This window comes from Aethalodelphis obliquidens, unplaced genomic scaffold (genome assembly GCF_003676395.1).
Source record: "Aethalodelphis obliquidens isolate GAN/ISIS:26980383/991018 unplaced genomic scaffold, ASM367639v1 scaffold2, whole genome shotgun sequence".
Lineage (NCBI taxonomy): Eukaryota > Metazoa > Chordata > Mammalia > Artiodactyla > Delphinidae > Aethalodelphis > Aethalodelphis obliquidens.
In genome coordinates, this window is record NW_020837946.1 from 81602649 (window position 1) to 81623600 (window position 20952).

The 20952-nt window shown below is 36.0% G+C and overlaps 1 protein-coding gene across 4 annotated transcripts in view; it reads left to right on the forward strand.

The window, feature by feature from the left end:
* Positions 1-20952, forward strand: part of ORC4 (origin recognition complex subunit 4) — a 95349-nt gene that overhangs the window by 41817 nt on the left and 32580 nt on the right. For all 4 annotated transcript variants that reach the window (XM_027131679.1, XM_027131670.1, XM_027131698.1 and 1 more), the window contains 3 exons: positions 12177-12250; positions 15391-15467; positions 16034-16124. In XM_027131679.1, the coding sequence (XP_026987480.1) occupies positions 12194-12250; positions 15391-15467; positions 16034-16124 (225 nt within the window). In that variant the 5' untranslated portion in view covers positions 12177-12193. The remainder of the gene's footprint in view (positions 1-12176; positions 12251-15390; positions 15468-16033; positions 16125-20952) is intronic.

Sequence of the window (20952 nt, forward strand, 5' to 3'; positions counted from 1 at the left end):
AATAGCTTTGGGCACTAGGGATTTGAAGTCTTTAGGGTCCATATAACTCTATATAGATTGATCTGCCCATAATTTCTTATTATTACTAGTATTAAAATGTTTTTTTATATTGAGGAATACTTAGTGAATTTATACCATTGAAGTTGCCATCGTAGTTCTGGTGTACCTTAGTTGGAGTTGTACTCGATACTTCATTGCATGGTCAAAGTACCCTCAAAGAAATTGTTTAATGGGAACGTATGTATATGTATAACTGATTCACTTTGTTATAAAGCAGAAACTAACACACCATTGTAAAGCAATTATACTCCAATAAAGATGTTAAAAAAAAAAGAAATTATTTAGAACAAGAGTCTAATTCTGTGCTTCATTCCCCCCAGCCCACAACTCTAATTGTTTCTAATCTTGGTTCTTCTCTCCAGTGTAATATAATAATTTATAAAGGGTACTCACATCACCATGCTTGGCATTTGACAGCATGGCATATCTGGTAAAACATTTCATTTAATCCCCACAGTAATCCTGTGAATTAAATAATGCTTTTATCTCAAACTTTACAGAGGAGAACACTGGGGCTTAGGAAGGTTAATTTGCGAAGGTCACACCACAGAACCAAGAATTCAAATCTATGCTTGATGACGGAACTCTTAGGGACAGTTGATATTACCATCAATCTCAGTTTTCAAGTTCTGCTTCTCCTTGACTTTGTCTGAATTTGCATTTATCTTAAATTTGATATATAAATGGCCTTCTTTTAGACTTCTCCTTGCTTACAGTTCTGATTTCAATAATATCCTCAAATATTTCTTTATTTCATTGCGTGTGACTTACTTTCTAAGAAAAATCAAAACTTTCTAGAAAGATTCTAGTGTCTTCATCTTCACTTCTTCTGCCTTCGCTTTTCTGGTTTAACTTCAGAAATGAAAACCTTGAACTCTCTTTTTTCATATGTTCAGTATTACTATATATTAGATTTAAAATCTGTGTTGCCTATATTTTAGAGAAGCTAAAACTGGCATTCAGTAACTGCAAGTTTGAAATGAGTAGGGAGAGTATTCCAAATCACAGCAAAATTAAAATAATGAAATTGAGGATGGCTGGAGTACTTGTAAATATTAATAAAATACGTAAAAGTGTAGATTTTGACTAGTAAATTTAATATTCATTTCAGATATTCCTTTTAATCCTCCAAGTCTTAATTGAAGGCAGTGTAAATAAGAATGAAGTATGGTAGCCTAATTCCAGAAAGGAGAATATATTACTAATCTTTTTTTAATATGTTACTAGCAAACTGTCAACCCATTATAAAAAGACAGAAATAATTGATAATCTTTTTCTAAAGATAATTGACTTTACCTTCTCTTACATCATCAGACTTATAGCTTTATAAGGTATATCATTTGATTTAAAAATTATTTGTTAAAAAACATGTGTACTTTATCTTTTGTTAATTTGGGGACTTCTCTATTAAAAGAAATTAATTTCTTAACCAAATTATATTTTAACCAACTTGAATTTCCATTGATGTGACACTACCATGATAATATTATACTACATGTATTTTACTTGAAGTATAAATCATTCTGTATTTATTTTATATAAATATTTATATAAATATATATTAGTATATATATAATTTTTCTTTCATGCTTGGCAGGGTTTTTTTGAGGGTCATGGCATGTAATTATTCAAAACTTTTAAATTTAGCTAAGCAGTTGATTTAAACTAATCTGGCTCCTTTTTAGCAGCTAATTTGCCTGTGGACATTCTCCATTGCCTAACATTCATTCACTTATCAAATATTTTCTTGAAAACCAACTGTATGCCATTTTTGCACTACTTGATTTGGATACAATGATAACATGATTTCTGAGTCTTTCTTTCAAGGAGCTGTGGTCCAGTGGAGCAAACATAAGTAAACACAGAGTTAGTTACATCACTGTATGCTAATTAAGTTCTGTGAAAGGGGAAGATAGCACTTGAGGGATACATAACCCTCAGATTTTGCCCAGACTAGGAGTGTTCAGCGGTGTCACAGAAAGTATTCCAAAGGAAATAATATCTCAACTAAGGCCTGAGTTTGGAGTGAGTCAGGGTATAGAGAATTGTTGATTCTCCCAGGCATATTAAGAGAAGGAGCTGTGAGCTAAACTGGGAAATTAGTCATTCGGAACCTTCCTTTTAAATGATGTTAGGGAATTTGGAATTTAGAACTTTGGGGGTTGAGGATGGAGTTGAAGGGTTTTTACATGAAAATGGGAGTAAGAGTTGGAGGCAATAAAGAAGCTGGCATAGATTTCCAGTCAAGAAATAATGGTGATCTAAAGTAGGATGGAGGCAGCTAGTGACAGGAGTGGATTGGGTTCAATTTTTTTAGGCTATAGAATAGACCAATTGTTACTTGAAACTCTGAAACTGAAAATTAGGTTTATTCACCTTAGAAAGCATAAGTTGAGAGGAGGATTTACTGGAAACCAATAATATAAAAAGTATAGGTGCTAAAGAAATACTGTGAGGGTAAGCCATTCTTTGGGATTACCCATTTCACTGCTCGTCTTAAGAGTATAAATAAAATAGTAGTTTCTACCAAAATTTCTACAACTAAATAATCTTTGTCACCTATTGTATTTGATACCAATATGACTTAGTCATGCATAGACGTTCAGCTCCTTTTACACTTTATGTCTAGTCCTGCTATTTAGAATAGCAAGTAAAATCATGGTATCAAAAGCACAGTAGGAAGTGGAAGGAGGTGTCCCATGATCCACTGGTAAATTTGAGGAGAAATTCAATCAATCTATTTGCAGATAAAGAAGATTTAGTTATACCAGTTATACTCTCATTTTTGTCATTAAGCACTTCAAAAAAACCTATAAAATTAGAGTTTAATTTTGTTTTAACTTTTTATTTTGACATTATTATAGACTCACAGAAGTTGCAAATATAATTCATAGTGTCCCATAAACCCTTCACCCACATTCTCTTAAGGGTGACATCTTATAAAATGATACTGCATGTCAAAACCAGAAAACTGACATTGGTATAACACTGTTAACAAGACTACAGACCTTATTCAGTTCTCAACAGTTTTTACTAGCACTCATTTTTGTGTGTCTGTATAATTCTCTGTGATTTTATCCCATGGTTAGATTTGTTTGAACACCATTGCAATAAAGATGCCGAACTGTTCCATCATTACAGAGAACATTCTTCATGTAACTCCTTTTTGTAGTCATACTCACCCCTAAGTTCTGTCTCCTCACAATCGTGAATCTGTTCTTCATCTTCATAATAGTTTTGTCATTCCAAGAATGTTTTTTAAATGGAATTGTAAAATATGTAATTTTTTTGAGATCAGCCTTTTTTTCTTTTTTCTGTTCACTAAGCGTGATGCCCTTGAGAGCCATCCAAGTTATTTCACATATCAGTAGTTAATCTCTTTTTTTTTCCCTCAGTTACAGTCCCCCTGTATGTATGGATGTTTCAGTTTCTTTAACTCCATTGGCTCTTTGAAGGACATCTGTATTGTTTTCAGTTTTTTGGCTATTACAAATAAAATTGTTGTGAATATTCACATTTACAGGTTTTTGTTTGAGGATAAATTTTCATTTCTTTGGTATAAATACCGAGTACAATTGCCATGTTACATGGTAAGTGTTTGTTTATAAGAAACTGCCAAAGCATAGGAGAGCTTAAAACGGGTTCAAGATGGTGGAGTAGAAGGACGTGCTCTCACTCTCTTTTGCGAGAACTTCAGAATCACAACTAACTGCTGAACAGGAAGACACTGGAACTCATCAAAAAAGATACCCCACATCCAAAGACAAAGAAGAAACAGCAATGAGATGGTAGGAGGGGTGCAAACACAATAAAATCAAATCCCATAACCACTGGGTGGGTGACTCACAAATTGGAGAACAGTTTTACCACAGAAGTCCACCCACTGGACTGAAGGTTCTGACTGCCACGTCAGGCTTCCCAACCTGGGGTTCCGGCAATGGGAGGAGGAATTCCCAGAGAATCAGACTTTGAAGGCTAGCGGGATTTGATTGCAGGACTTTGACAGAACTGGGGGAAATAGAGACTCCACTCATGGAGGGCACACACAAAGTAGTGTACATATCAGGATCCAGGGGAAAGGAGCAGTGACCCTATAGGAGACTGAACCAGACCTACGTGATAGTGTTGGAGGGTCTCCTGAAGAGGCAGGGGCTGGCTGTGGCTCACCACAGGGACAAGGACACTGGCAGCAGAAGTTCTGGGAAGTACTCCTTGGCATGTGCCCTCCTGGAGTCTACCATTAGCCCCACCAAAGAGCCAGATAGGCTCCAGTGCTGGGTCACCTCAGGCCAAACAACCAACAGGGAGGGAACTCAGCCCCACCCATCAGCAAACAAGTGGATTAAAGTTTTACTGAGCTCTGCCCACCACTAGTCCCTCCCATCAGGAAGCTTGCACAAGCCTCTTAGCCTCATCCATCAGAGGGCAGACAGCAGAAGCAAGAAGAACTACAGTCCTGCAGCTTGTGGAACAAAAACCACATTCACAGAAAGACAAAATGAAAAGGCAGAGGACTCTGTACCAGATGAAGGAACAAGATAAAACCCCAGAAAAAACAACTAAATGAAGTGGAGATAGGCAACCTTCTAGAAAAAGAATTCAGAATGATGATAGTGAAGATGATCCAGGACCTCAGAAAAAGAATGAGGCAAATATCAAAAAGATGCAAGAAATGTTTAACAAAGACCTAGAAGAATTAAAGAACCAACACCTAGAAGAATTAAAGGATAAACAAACAGACATGAACAATACAATAACTGAAGTGAAAAATACAATAGAAGGAATCAATACTAGAATAACTGAGGCAGAAGAACGGATAAGTGACCTGGAAGACAGAAAGGTGGAATTAGCTGCTGCGGAACAGAATAAAAAAAAAAAGAATGAAAAGAAATGAAGACAGCCTAAGAGACCTCTGGAACAATATTAAATGCACCAGCATTGGCATTATAGGGGTCCCAGAAGAAGAAGATTGAGAGAAAGGACCTGAGAAAATATTTGAGGAGATTACAGGCAAAAAGTGCCCTAACATGGGAAGGGAAATAGTCAAGTCCAGGAAGCACAGAGAGTCCCATACAGGATAAACCCAAGGAGAAACATGCCAAGACACATAGTAATCAAATTGACAAGAATTAAATAAAAAGAAGAATTATTAAAAGCAACAAGGGAAAAATAACATACAAGGGAACTCCCATAAGGTTAACAGCTGATTTCTTAGCAAAAACTCTACAAGCCAGAAGGGAGTGGCACAATATATTTAAAGTGATGAAAAGGAGGAACCTACAACCAAGATTGCTCTAGCTGGCAAGGATCTCATTCAGATTCAACAGAAATCAAAAGCTTTACAGACAAGCAAGAGCTAAGAGAATTCAGCTTCACCAAACCATCTCTACAGCAAATGCTAAAGGAACATTTCTAAGTGGGAAACAAGAGAAGAAAAGCACCTACGAAAACAAACCCAAAACAATTAAGAAAATGGTAATAGGAACATACATATTGATAATTACCTTAAATGTGAATGGATTAAATGCTCCAACCAAAAGACACAGGCTTGCTGAATGAATACAAAAACAAGACCCATCTATATGCTGTCTACAAGAGACCCACTTCAGACCTAGGGACACATACAGACTGAAAGTGAGGGGATGGAAAAAGATACTCCATGCAAATGGAAATCAAAAGAAAGCTGGGGTAGCAATACTCATATCAGATAAAATAGACTTTGAAACAAAGATTGTTACAAGAGACAAGGGAGGACACTACATAACGATCAAGGGATCAATCCATGAAGAAGATATAACAATTATAAATATCTATGAACCCAACATAGGAGCACCTCAGTACATAAGGCAAATGCTAACAGCTATAAAAGAGAAAATCGACAGTAACACAGTAATAGTGAGGGATTTTAACAGCTCACTTACACCAATGGACAGATCATCCAGACAGAAAATTAATAAGGAAACACAAGATTTAAATGACACAATAGAGCAGATAGATTTAATTGATATTTATAGCACATTCCATCCAAAACCAGCAGATTATACTTTCTTCTCAGTTGCACACAGAACATTCTCCAGGATAGACCACATCTTGGGTCACAAATCAAACCTCAGTAAATTTAAGGAAATTGAAATCATAGCATGCATCTTTTCTGACAACAATGCTATGAGATTAGAAATCAGTTTCAGGTTAAAAACCGCAAAAAACACAAACACAGGCTAATCAATATGTTACTAAATAACCAAAAGATCACTTAAGAAATCAAAGAGTAAGTCAAACAATACCTAGAGAAAAATGACAATGAAAACACAATGATCAAAAACTTGTGGGATGCAGCAAAAGCAGTTCTAAAAGGGCAGTTTATAGCAATACAATCCTGCCTCAAGTAACAAGAAATATCTCATACAATCTAACCTTACACCTTAAGGATACTAGAGAAAGAAGACAAACAAAACCCAAACTGAGTAGAAGGAAAGAAGTCATAAAGATCAGAGGAGAAAGAAAGTAGAAACATAGAAAACAGTAGCAAAGATCAATAAAACTAAAAGCTGTTTCTTTGAGAAGATAAACAAAATTGATAAACCTTTAGCCAGACTCATCAAGAATCAATAAAATTAGAAATGAAAATCAAGAAGTAACAACTGACACTGTAGAGATACAAAGGATCATGAGAGACTACTACAAGCAACTATATGCCCATAAAATGGACAACCTGGAGGAAGTGGACAAATTCTTAGACAAGCACAACCTTTCAAGACTGAACCAAGAAAAATAGAAAATATGAACAGACAAATCAGAAGTAATGAAATTGAAACTATGATTAAAAATCTTGCAGCAAACAAAAGTCCAGGACCAGATGGTTTCACAGGTGAATTGTATTGAACATTTAGAGAAGAGCTAATACACATCCTTCTCAAACTCTTCCAAAAAAATTGCAGAGGAAGGAACACTCCCAAACTCATTCTATGAGGCCACCATCACCCTGATACAAAAATCAAAGATACTACAAAAAATGAAAATTACAGACCAACATTACTGATGTGTATAGATGCAAAAATTCCAAACAAAATACTAGCAGACAAAATCCAGCAACACACTAAAAGGATCATACATGATGGTCAAGAGGGATTTATACCAGGGATTCAAGGATTCTTCAATATACACAAATCAGTGTGATACACAATATTAACAGATTGAAGAATAGAAACCATATGATCATCTTAATAGATGCAGTCAAAGCTTTTGACAAAATTCAACACCCATTTATGATTAAAAAAATCTCCAGAACATGGACACAGAGGGAACCAACCTCAACATAATAAAGGCCATATAAGATAAACCCACAGCAAGCATCATTCTCTATGGTGAAAAACTGAAAGCATTTCCTCTAAGCTCAGGAACAGAACAAGGATGTCCACTCTTGCCACTAGTATTCAGCATAGTTTTGGAAGTCCTAACCACGGCAATCAGAGAAGAAAAAAATAAAAGGAATCCAAATTGGAAAAGTAGAAGTAAAATTGTCACTGTTTGCAGATGACATGATACTATACATAAATAATCCTAAAAATGCCACTAGAAAACTACTAGAGCTAATCAATGAATTTGGTAAAGTTGCAGGATACAAAATTAATGCACAGAAATCTTTTACATCCCTATACACTAACAATGAAAGATCAGAAAGAGAAATTAAGGAAACAATTCTATTCACCATTGTAACAAAAATAATAAAATACCTAGGAATAAATCTACCTAAGGAGGTAAAAGACCTGTACTCAGAAAACTATAAGACACTGATGAAAGAAATCAAAGATGACACAAACAGATTGAGAGATATACCATGTTCTTGGATTGGAAGAATCAATATTGTGAAAATGACTCTAGTACCCAAAGCAAACTACAGATTCAGTGTAATCCCTATCAAAATACCAATGGCATTTTGTACAGAACTAGAGCAAAAAAAATCTTAAAATTTGTATGGAAATATAAAAGACTCCAAATAGCCAAAGCAATCTTGAGGGAAAAAAGCGGAGCTGGAGGAATCAGACTCCCTGACTTCAGACTATACTACAAAGCTACAGCAATCAAGATAATATGGTACTGACACAAAAACAGAAATATCGATCAGTGGAACAGGATAGAAAGCCCAGAGATAAACCCACACACCTTTGGTCAGCTAATATATGACAAAGGAGGCAAGGATATGCAATGGAGAAAAGAGTTTCTTCAGTAACTGGTGCTGGGAAAACTGGACAGTTACATGTATAAGAATGAAGTTAGCACACTCCCTGACACCATACACAAAAATAAACTCAAAATGAATTAAAGACCTAAATGTAAGACTGGACACTATAAAATCTTCAAGGAAAACATAGGAAGAACACTCTTTGACATAAATCACAGCAAGATCTTTTTTGACCCACCTCCTAGAGTAATGGAAATAAAAACAGAAATAAACAAATGGGATCTAATGAAACTTAAAAGCTTTTGCATAACAAAGGAAACTATAAGCAAGACGAAAGTACAACCCTCAGAATGGGAGAAAACATTTGCAAACAAATCAACAGACAAAGGATTAATCTCCAAAATACATAAACAGCTTATGCAGCTCAATATTAAAAAAAAAAAAAAAAAACCACTCAAAAAAATGGGCAGAAGACCTAAATATGACATTTCTCCAAAGACATATAGATGGCCAAAAGGCACATGAAAAGATGCTCAACATCACTAATTATTAGAGAAATGCAAATCAAAAGTACAATGAGGTATCAACTGATACTGGTTAGAATGGGCATCATCAGAAAATCTACAAACAATAAATGCTGCAGAGGGTGTGGGGAAAAGGGAACCCTCTTGTACTGTTGGTGGGAATGTAAATTGATGCAGCCACTATGGAGAACAGTATGGAGGTTCCTTAAACTAAAAATAGAACTACCATGTGTCCCAGCAATCCCATTACTGGGCATATACCCAGAGAAAACCATAATTTAAAAATACACATGCACCCCAGTGTTCATTACAGCACTATTTACAGTAGCCAGGTCATGGAAGCAACCTAAATGCCCATAGACAGACAAATGTCTAAGGAAATTGTACATATATGCAATGGGATATTACTCAGCCATAAAAAGGAATGAAATTGTGTCATTTCTAGAGATGTGGATAGACCTATATACTGTCATACAGAGTGAAGTAAGTCAAAGAGAAAAACAAGTATTGTACATTAACTCATATATGTGGAGTCTAGAAAAATGGTACAGATGAACTGGTTTGCAATGCAGAGGTGGAGACACGGATGTAGAGAATAAACGTATGGACACCAAGGGGCAAAAGCGGGGTGTTGGGTGGTTGTGGGATTAATTGGGAGATTGGAATTGACATGTATACACTAATATGTATAAAATAGATAGCTAATAACCAGCTGTATAAAAAAATAAAATTAAGTTAAATTGAAAAAAAAACTGCCAAAAGGAAACTTTGCAGAATGGCTATAACATTTCACATTCTTACCAGTAGTTGTATTAGAGATGTGGATTCTCTGCATCCTCACCAGCATTTGCTGTTTTCACGTTTTAATTTTTGCTGTTCAAATAGGTGTGTACATATACCTCATTGTGGTTATAATTTGCATTTTTCTAATGACTAATGTGTTTCATGTGTTTATTTGGCATCCATATACCCTCTTTGGTTGAAGTGTCTATGCCCTTTGTCCATTTTTCTAGATTTCTGTATTGTTGAGCTTTGAAGCTTCCGTGTATATAAGTCCTTTGTCAGATATGTGGTTTGCATCTATCATTCCAAAACTTGTCGTTTCATCTATAAAGTTAGAATTGTCTTTTAAAATATTCTTTGTAATAGAGTGGAGATTTGACTGTTATTTGGAGGGGCTAGATGTATTAAAATCAATGTCAATTAAGACTCAATTTGCAGTAAAAATTTATGTGGGTTAGGAACTGAAGTAGTGTGTATGTGTATGTTTCTTTCATGAATGATCACCAAATGACGAATATGTTTGTTTTTAGTGGCTTACCTGAATTATATTTGATGCAAAGAGGCAGATTAGACACCTACCCTGCAACCTCAGGCATTTTACTTACCTCTTCTGAGCATGTTTTTTCAACCCATGAAATGGGGAGAAATATGTTTTAATTCCATTAATACTGTGAAATCGCTAATATAGCTCTACAAAGATAAGGTATATTGTAAAAGCTCTCCTCCATTTTTTAAAAATTCACTTCTCCTTATTGTCTAGGGGACATTTGTTCCATTGTTTCCTGTGATTTCAGATTTTGGCTTGTAGACCTTCTTCACAATCAAGAGTATCTTAAACCAGAATGAGGATATCATTTCATGTTGCTAAAATGGTTTTTTGCCCACACACAACTCTGATTTAAGGGAAAAATTTTAAATAGAATAAAATTAAAATAATTAATGTAAAGTTTCTCAAGCAAGGTGCCTCATACAGAGAAAAAGCTGCTAGAAGGGCTCTAAGGGTGACTGAGGAAACCACTTTTCTCTTAAGAAAGAAGCTTCTTAAGGGACCAAGACATCAGTAGAGTACTCTGTTCTTGAGTTTCCAATTTGAGTGCCTGGAGCCGGAAGCCCTTTGGGGTTTAAGAAGGGAGGGACAGATTTGCTTGTTATCTGTTTTTCAAAGCATTTCTCAACTGCTGTCCTGTTAGAAACAGCATTCCAAGGGTTGGCATCTGTCAGTATATGAAATTAAATATGAATATAAAATATGTCACAGAGGTTGATCTTCCTTTAAGTTATTGAAATGTGTACTTTTTAAAAACAGTTGAGGGCTTCCCTGGTGGCACAGTGGTTGAGAGTCTGCCTGCCAATGCAGGGGACATGGGTTCGTGCCCTGGTCTGGGAAGATCCCACATACCGCGGAGCGGCTAGGCCCATGAGCCATGGCCGCTGAGCCTGCACATCCGGAGCCTGTGCTCCGCAACGGGAGAGGCCACAACAGTGAGAGGCCCGTGTACCGCAAAAAAATAAAACAGTTGACTAAATAGCAGTTAACCAAGTATATACAGTTATAGCTATATATAATAGTTATATATAATCAAGTATACCGTGACTGGGTTTAAATCTTGACTCTGTGACTTACACACTGGTTTTGGTCAAGCTACTTAACCTTTCTGTGTCTTCTAATCTGAAAGCAGTGTTAATGATCATATTTATCCCATAGGGTTATTCTTAGGATTAAATGAGTTCATAAAATCAGAGCACTTGTAACAGTTACTGGCTAAGCTATTATTACCTGATTAGTAAAGTAATTATATAGGAAATTGTTGATGAGAAAATTAGATCTTTTAGCCAAAGGTGTTTATCTATGAGTATATTGCCCTCAAGGAGAATTTTACAGAACAACTTTTTTTTCGTTAGTATATATGTATTTTTCATTCCAGTTACCATTGCCAATTTTATTTTGGACATTATGCTAAAATGCTTGGAACTTTTAAATATCCTCAATTTGGGGACACTGACAGTTAACCAAATTTTGTTTAGTGTGATTTGATTATGAAAAAGAAGTACAGGCAGTTCTTTATGTTTACAGAAGAGACATTTTACCTAGTCTGTAATGAGTGTTTATGACTGATGAGTAGAACAAGAAAGCGAAAGCTTTCTGGAAGGGCTGATCCTGTGGGATGGATGTGGGGAGAAACACTGTATGTAAAGGAAGCATATAGATTGGTTTTTGTTTTTGTTTTTAAAGGCAAGGAAGGGAAGCTGAATAGTAAATTGAAAAGAAAGGTAGGAGTAATTGTGTGTGAGAACCATCTAAATTGTGGAATGGAGTGTCAATTAAACCTGTACTTAGACAAATAGGAGCCGTTGAGATGGTTTTTTTTTCTGTTTTTATTGAGAAACAATTTACGTACATCACTGTATAATTTTAAGATGTTTAGCAGGATGGTTTTATTTACATATATTATGAAATGATTCCTACAATTAGGTTCAACTGAGAATTTTTAAAGTTTGAGAAATTTGAACATTTTTCATGTTTTAAAACTTGTTTATTTTGATTCTATAATAGTACATTCTTAAATAATCTCTATAAGTTAATAGTCTTTATATTCATGCTAAAAATTATTTTTCTTTTTTTTAAGGATTTCAGTTTGTTGAAATGAGCAGTCGTAAATCAAAGAGTAACAACTTAATACAAGCAGAATACCTTTCACAGGTTGGTATATATTTTCATTACTCTGAAGGTCTGTTACCATGCAAAGGTGATAAGAGAATTAGTCATCTTCTTAACTTGAATTCTTCCCTTAGCATGTACGAAGAACCACTCTTTTCATTCTCAAGGGAAGAGTATCTTTGCTACTTCCTAATTTCAACCTCTAAGTCTTTGGATAGATGGAATCCTAACTTTACTCATGTCTTCCTAAATGTGCTCTAGTTCAGTTTAGTTTAATATTATCTTTAGAGTTTTGTACTACTTTTGGTAAATTTATTCCTAAGTATTTTATTCCTTTTGATGCTATTGTAAACGGAATTGTTTTCTTAATTTTGTTTTATTTATTGCAAGTGTATCTAAATGAAATTGATTTTTCTATATTAATCTTGTATTCTGTAACCTTCCTGAACTCGTTTATTCTAATATTTTTTTAGTTTATTCCTTAGGATTTTCTTTATATAAGATCATGTCATCTGCAATAGAGGTAGTTTTAATTCTTTCTTCTCAATCTAGATGAATCTCATTTCTTTTTCTTGTCTAATTGCCCTGACTAGAACCTTCAGTATAACACTGAATAAACTAGCAAGAGCAGACAATCTTATTTTGTTTTTGATATTGGGGAAATGCGTTCAGTCTTTCACCATTGAGTATGATGTTAGCTGTAGGTTTTTGTGTGTGTTCTTTATCAGGTTGAGGAAGTCCCTTTATATTCCTAGTATGTTGAGTGTTTTTATCATGAACATTTAATGTTTTCTTAAGTGCATATATATCTCTTTCGAGGAGTCTAGTAGGGAATGTGCATGATATTTCTACACTGGCATTTCTTTTTTAAAGATTTTTTTGATGTGGACCATGTTTAAAGTCTTTATTGAGTTTATTACAATATTGCTTTTGTTTTATGTTTTGGTTTTTTGGCCATGAGATATATGGGATCTTAGCTCCCCAACCGGTGATCGAACCCACACCCCCTACATTGTAAGGTGAAGTCTTAACCACTGAACTGCCAGGGAACTCCCTACACTGGCATTTCTATTTATCTGGCTTGACCAGACTACATTTCTTTTAAACAAAAACTAAATGTTGGGCTTCCCTGGTGGCACAGTGGTTGAGAGTCCGCCTGCCAATGCAGGGGACACGGGTTCGTGCCCCGGTCCAGGAAGATCCCACATGCCGCAGAATGGCTGGGCCCGTGAGCCATGGCCGCTGAGCCTGTGCGCCGGAGCCTGTGCTCTGCAACGGTAGAGGCCACAACAGTGAGAGGCCCACGTACCGCAAAAAAAAAAAAAACAAAACTAAATGTTTTTGGCATTCCTTTGTGAGACCTTACCTTCCTTCTTTTAGAAGGAAAATGTTTAATTCTGTTTTTTAATTTAACTTTTACATATCTTTGTAAAGTGAACAAATCTTCCATGTGCAGCTTAATTAATTTCTACACATGTATACACCTGTTTAACTTTCATCTCAGATAACTTTAGGATTTTTGAACCTCTGACTATTCACTACAACTTCACTTTATCTCTCACTTTATTTTATACAGTTGTCTCTCTAATAGACTTTAATGAAGTTTAAAAAAAGAAAAGGACTGAGGGTTGTCTTTTGACTTCTAGTGATCTTATCTAGGGGGCGGAATACACACTATGATTCGTTGAATCTATATATGCCCCTTTAATTTTTTTACAGATATCAGCTATTACCTGTATGGTACCTATATTGTGTTATAGATAACTGCCTCTTTTAATCACCAAAACAGGCCTGCCAGAAAAGTGTTATTGTTTCTTTGGCACCAATCTTCCTATTCTTTCCACTTCCTCTATAACTATAAGTATGGATTATTTTATCCCCAGTGAATAATTTGCTTTGATCATCCTCTGGTACATGTAAAGAGAACTCAGATCTATTTCTTTGGTATGTGAAGGATCAGTCCCATGCTGTCAGTCTGGGAGAAGCAAATAATCCTGGAGGCTTCTTGTTTCTGCTGATGGGGCTAAATCTGAAACAGCCTCCTAAGGTTTTTGTCACTGAGGACCTCTGTATTAGCAGCAAAGCAGAAAAGGAATGATTTTAATGATCCATATTTTTAAAGATCGTGATTGGCTTTTTTTTTTTTTTTTTTTTTTACACAACTGAACCTAAGCCCTTTGTTCTAAGGCAAACTCAAAATTTAGGTCTTTAGAAGAATTTTTTCTTAATTCCAATCATTTCATATTTTATGTCCTAGGTGAATATAATTTCTTCCATATAATTGAGCAAATCCTTATATGCTGTTACTGCTATTTTGCAGGTTGTTTCTTGAATGTGTCATTTTTTTCCAAATACATTCATTTCTTTCCAATATATTTGCAGTGTTTTTTTAGGCATAGATCATGTTCTTTTAGTAGTATGGTGCTCTGCATCTAATAGGCCCTCAATAACTATATGGACTTTTAAATTTCTTTTTTTTTTTTCTTTTTTTGCGGTACGCGGGCCTCTCACTGCTGTGGCCTCTCCCGTTGCGGAGCAACAGGCTCCGGACGCGCAGGCTCAGCGGCCATGGCCCACGGGCACAGCCGCTCCGCGGCACGTGGGATCCTCCCGGACCGGGGCTCGAACCCGTGTCCCCTGCATCAGCAGGCAGACTCTCAACCACTGCACCACCAGGGAAGCCCTAAATTTCTTTTATTTCCTCAGAATCCTGACTTTTGTGACAGGTAGAGATTGATAAGGCTTGAGGTAAACCAGTTTAGATGTGTTGGTCTCTAGAGACTGAGGTGTGGTTCATGAGCATTATTAAATTAGATTACATTATTAGATTCTCTCCTGTCTTTGTTTGTTGGCTGATATGTTACGCAAAGTGAGGTATTCATTCACTCACATGGATTAAAACAGCCCTCAAATTGCTGATGTATCTAAAGGAACTAATTCTTTCTCTTGTTGAAAGCTTCATAACTAAGTTCTCATCCTTTCTCTGGGCCTTGAGATAGGTAAAAAGAATTGTTAATTTTACAACTTAGGAAAATGCCAGATGTCATGATGATAAGTTATTTAGGGAGGGTTGAATTGATTCATTAATACCTAATTCTGACTGCTATAAATGTATATTCTTATTCTTTTTTGATTGCATATGTAATATTTTCATTTATATTTATTCACTTTATTTTTATCAGGCACAAAGAATTTTACGGGAAAGATTTTGTCATCAGAGTCCACATAGTAACCTATTTGGAGTACAAGTACAATATAAGTAAGTTTAGCTATCTGCTTGTCTGTTATGAAACTACTTACAGATGCCCTTTAGGTTTTGCAAAAATTGTCATACACAGATTTTATTAAACAAGGCTAACAGACATTTTATAGAGGTAAAAAATTTTGCTTTGTATATAAAAAAATGACTGTTGTGAAGCAAGAGCAGATATCAATATTTCCATAGTGAAAAAAACCTTTTAACTTTCAATCTTGTATCATTTCTATAATCTGGTATTATGGAGAGAATTCTGAGCTTGCACCTACCTAATACTCAGCAGCCAGCTGTGGAGTGAAAGGTTCTAAGAGTTGCCACTGTTGTCCCTTGTCCCATACTATCATAAAGACCAAGATACTTCAGTGTTACTTGGTTTCTCTTTTTGACGTTTCCAGAGAATCAGTATTTGTGTTCTTCTCTGTAGGACTATTTAGAGCATAAGTCAAGTGCCCAGAAGAAGAGAAAAAAGGAATGGCTGTTTTTTGTTCAAATTCAGCTTTTAAAAAGTATTACCTAGCAAATTATTTCAGCTTTCCTTTTTAAATTTTGGCCTATTTATATCATTTCAGACACTTAATTGAGCTGCTAAAAAGAACTGCTATTCATGGAGAAAGTAATTCTGTTCTCATTATTGGACCCCGAGGATCAGGAAAGACCATGGTAAAAGCTGTTGATTTCTGATGTTCCTTTGCTTTGTAGGCATGTGATGATTCTTAGGGACAACACTGGAAATATTTTTCATTGTTTTCATTATTGTGTTACTAATATTTTGCTTTTTTTTTTATTTAAATTATAGAAGACATGCAAAGCCTGTATAGAGTGGTATATTTGAGTTGAACAATGTTTTTTACCTTTTTCTCCCTCACAGTAACAAATTTTCAAATAATGTTTGTTCCATCATGGTCTTTTATCCTTGAAGAATTTGTGATTGACAATGGACAAAGCAGACTAGCAGCTATTGAGCCTGTACCTTGTGTCTTTTATTTATGTTTTGTCATTTATTCTTTACATTAACCCTGCAAGGTAGGTTTGGTATTGTCTCTATTTGTAGATTAGGTAACTATCATACCATGCATTCTTTTTTTTCCTCTTATTGTTTAACCCTAACTCCGGCAGTTTTTATATGTACACTCACGTCTTCTAGAATTCTCTTCTACTTTCCCTCTTTACTATATTTGCTTAGTCACCTTCAAAAGATACTGTTGCTTTTTTCCCTCAGTTTCTCTTTCTTCATTCATTATATAAGACAAATTATGGCTGTTATATTGCAAGTATTACTATTTAATTATAAAATCTGTTTCCTGCTATATTCCATGCAATAAATTTAGATTTCTCACTAATATGCTTTTTATATTATGTGTATAAGTAAAATTATGTATTATTTTATATTAAGTAAAATTATGTAAAATAGAAATAAAATTACGTTTTTATTTATTTATTTTGCGGTATGCGGGCCTCTCACTGTTGTGGCCTCTCCCGTTGCGGAGCACAGGCTCCGGCCGCTCCGCGGCATGTGGGATCTTCCCGGACCGCGGCACGAACCCATGTCCCCTGCATCGGCAGGCGGACTCTCAACCACTGCGCCACCAGGGAAGCCCTACGTTTTTATTTTTTAAACAGTATGTTTTCACTGTACATTATGTAAGATGAGGAAATTAGGACTCTAGGATTTTACTGTTATCACCCATTTCCAGTATTGTTTGAAGTACATCAATTGGGAATTTAGATCTAGATAATTTCTTTTCTTTTTTAATCTTTTAAGAGTTTTTCATTTATTATAATCACATTTACGATAGTATTTATTTTTGACTGTTTAATTTGGTTCAGTCCTTGGGCTCAGTCCTTATATGTAACCACTGTTTCTTTATTCTTGTTTTTTTATTACGATTTTCCTTTTTGTGTTCGACTTCAGTGCTATTTGGGGTAGTTTTTACAGGAGAACCATGTGACTAATATGCTTTGGAATTATTAGACTATTTAAAATTATTAACAATAATTCTATTAATAATAGAAAAACTGAGCAAAGATATGCACAGAAAGATCATAGGAAATTAAATACAAAGTGATCTTAAACTTATAAACATGTTCAATTTCACTCATATTTAGTAAATTAAATAAAAACTATAGTAATTTTCTCTATCAGGTTGACAAGAAAATCTGTATGATTGATAACATACTGATGTTTTTGCTGGTGGTATAAATTAGAATTAGACAAAATCTAACCATACTACAAATGTGTATAATACCCTTTGACTCAGCAACATTTCTAGGAATTTACTGTTGTGAAATGATGCGTGTACAGTTACTTATTTCAGCACTGTTTGTTAATAGTGAAAGATGAGAAACAATATAAATGCCCATCAACAGAATACTGGTTGACAAATCATGGTACATCCATCCATATAATGGACTATGATACAGCGGTAAAAACGAATAAGGAAATATTTGTAGACAGTACATAAAGAAAAGGAAAAAAATGCTCATATTTCTGTTGGTTCATCTGTGAACCAAAAATTCCCTGAAATGTGTATATATTTTTAAAAATTTTTATTGGAGTATAGTTGATTTACAATGTTGTGTTAGTTTCAGGTATATATCAAAGGTGAATCAGTTTTACATATATACACATCCACTCTTTTTTTAGATTCTTTTCCTATATAGGCCATTACAAAGTATTGACTAGAGTTCCCTGTGCTATACAGTAGGTTCTTATTAGTTATCTGTTTTATATATAGTAGTATGTATATGTCAATCCCAGTCTTCCAATGTATCCCTGCCCCCTTTATCCCCTGGTAACCATAAGTTTGTTTTCTACATCTGTGACTTGTTTGTAAATGAGTTCATTTATACCCTTTTTTTTAGATTCCACATATAAGTGCTATCATATGATATTTGTCTTTCTGTGTCTGACTTACTTCAGTCAGTATGACAATCTCTAGGTCCATCCATGTTGCTGCAAATGGCATTATTTTGTTCTTTTTTATGGCTGAGTAATATTCCATTGTATATATGTACCACATCTTCCTTTTCCATTCCTCTGTTGATGCACATTTAGGTTGCTTCCATGTCCTGGCTATTGTAAACAGTGCTGTAGTGACCATTGGGGTGCATGTATCTTTTCAAATTATGGTTTTCTTCAGGTATATGCCTAAGAGTGGGATTGCTGGGTCACAAGGTAGTTCTATTTTTAATTTTTTAAGGAACCGCCATACTGTTCTCCATAGTGTCTGGAGAACAATTTACATTCCCACCAACAGTGTAGGAGAGTTCCCTTTTCTCCACACTCTCTCCAGCATTTATTATTTGTAGATTTTTTTGATGATGGCCATTCTGACCGGTGTGAGGTGATACCTCATTGTAGTTTTGATTTGCATTTCTCTAATAATTAGTGATGTTGAGCATCTTTTCGTGTGCATTTTTTTTTAATTTATTTTTGGCTGCATTGGGTCTTCGTTGCTGACCGCTGGCTTCTCTCTAGTTGCGGCGAGTGGGGGCTGCCCCTCGCTGCCGTGCGCTGGCTTCTTATTGCAGTGGCTTCTCTTGTTGCGGAGCACGGGCTCTAGTCACCCGGGCTTCAGTAGTTGTGGCACGTGGGCTCAGCAGTTGTGGCTCACGGGCTCTAGAGCACAGGCTCAGTAGTTGTGGCGCATGGGCTTAGCTGCTCCGTGGCATGTGGGATCTTCTCGGACCAGGGCTCGAACCCATGTCCCCTGCATTGGCAGGCAGATTCCCAACCACTGCGCCACCAGGGAAGTCCCCATTTTTTTATATATAAATTTATTTTTATTTTTGGTTGTGTTGGGTCTTCGTTGCTGTGCAGTGGCTTTCTGTGCTTGTGGCGAGTGGCGGCTACTCTTCGTTGCGGTGCATGGGCTTCTTATTGTGGTGGCTTCTCTCATTGCGGAGCATGGGCTCTAGGCACGTGGGCTTCAGCAGTTGTGGCTCACGGGCTCTAGAGCACAGGCTCAACAGTTGTTGTTGCGCACGGGCTTAGTTGCTCCGCGGCATGTGGGATCTTCCTGGACCAGGGCTAGAACCTGTGTCCCCTGCATTGGCAGAAGGATTCTTTACCACTGCACCACCAGGGAAGTCCTTTCATGTGCTCTTTGGCCATCCATGTGCCTCCCTAAGATATTAAACACAAATATAGTGAGTTATTTGTTGAGGCAGGGATATGGGAACAGAGGTAGGAATCTTTTCACTGCATATCTTTTTATACTTTTTGAGGGGTAAACTATATGACCATACAATCTATCTTAAAAACTAAAGAATGGAAAGTTGGTTGAAGGCAAGGGTAAAAACCCCAACAACCTGCTTAACAGAACAAATCACTAAAGTCATTCAGACCACAGAAATGCAAAAGAGAATTGAAGTTTAGTAATATGGGGAAATGTAAAAAATATTTTAAATACATCAAAAATTATTTTGCACATTACTTACAACATGGCTGGGATTGAATTCTTGGGTCACAGTTTTTTCTCCTTTGGAATTACATAGATTTTATTCAATTTGTATTCTGTGGGAAAACTCCAAGGGTAGGCTTTTCTTTTTTCCTTTATAAATTGCTGTTTCAATCTGGATAGTTTAGATTATGCAGTCATAACAACCCTAAATTTCAGTGTCTTGACACAAAAGTTTATTGTTTACTTTTGCTCTATGCATAGTGTGGATCAGCAAGGGGACACTGTTCTCTGTAGTCATTCAAAGGAAGTGGTGGATGTTATGTCAGCATTTCTCCACAAACACCCCCGTGGAAGAAAGGGAGCATGATGAATCATGGACACTCTTAAAGTTCCTACCCAGAGGTGATACAGAACACATCTCACAGTTCATTGAACAGAGTGAGTCACATGGTCACACCTAATTTCAAGAGAGCAAGGAAGTGCATTTTTCCTAGGTGCCTAGAAAGGGAGGTTAAGCAGAAGTAAGGTGAACATCACTGATGACCACCACAGCTAACATGTTTTGAGTTTGTGATATTTCCTCGTCTGGATGCTTTTAGAATTTCTCTGTCTTAGCAGTGTGAACATTTCACAGGCTATTTCCAAGTGTGGGTCATAAAAACTGAAGCTCTGCAAACCCTCTTAATGTGAATTTAAGTCTTTCTTTAGTAAAGGATAATTTTCCTTTCTTTCCAGTTTTCATTATTTTATTGTCTTTGGAAAACACATTATCCTACGTATTTTTTATTTATTTAATTTAATTAATTTATTTTTTTTTGTGGTACATGGGCCTCTCACTGCTGTGGTCTCTCCCGCCGCGGAGCACAGGACCCTGACACGCAGGCTCAGCGGCCATGGTCCACGGGCCCAGCCACTCTGCGGTATGTGGGATCCTCCCGGACCGGGGCACGAACCCACGTTCCCTGCATCGGCAGGCAGACTCTCTACCACTACGCCACCAGGGAAGCTCTATCCTATGTATTTTTTTTTTTTTTTTTTTTTTTTTTTTGTTTGTCGGGGCCCCTCCTTTTTTGGTCTCTCCCCTT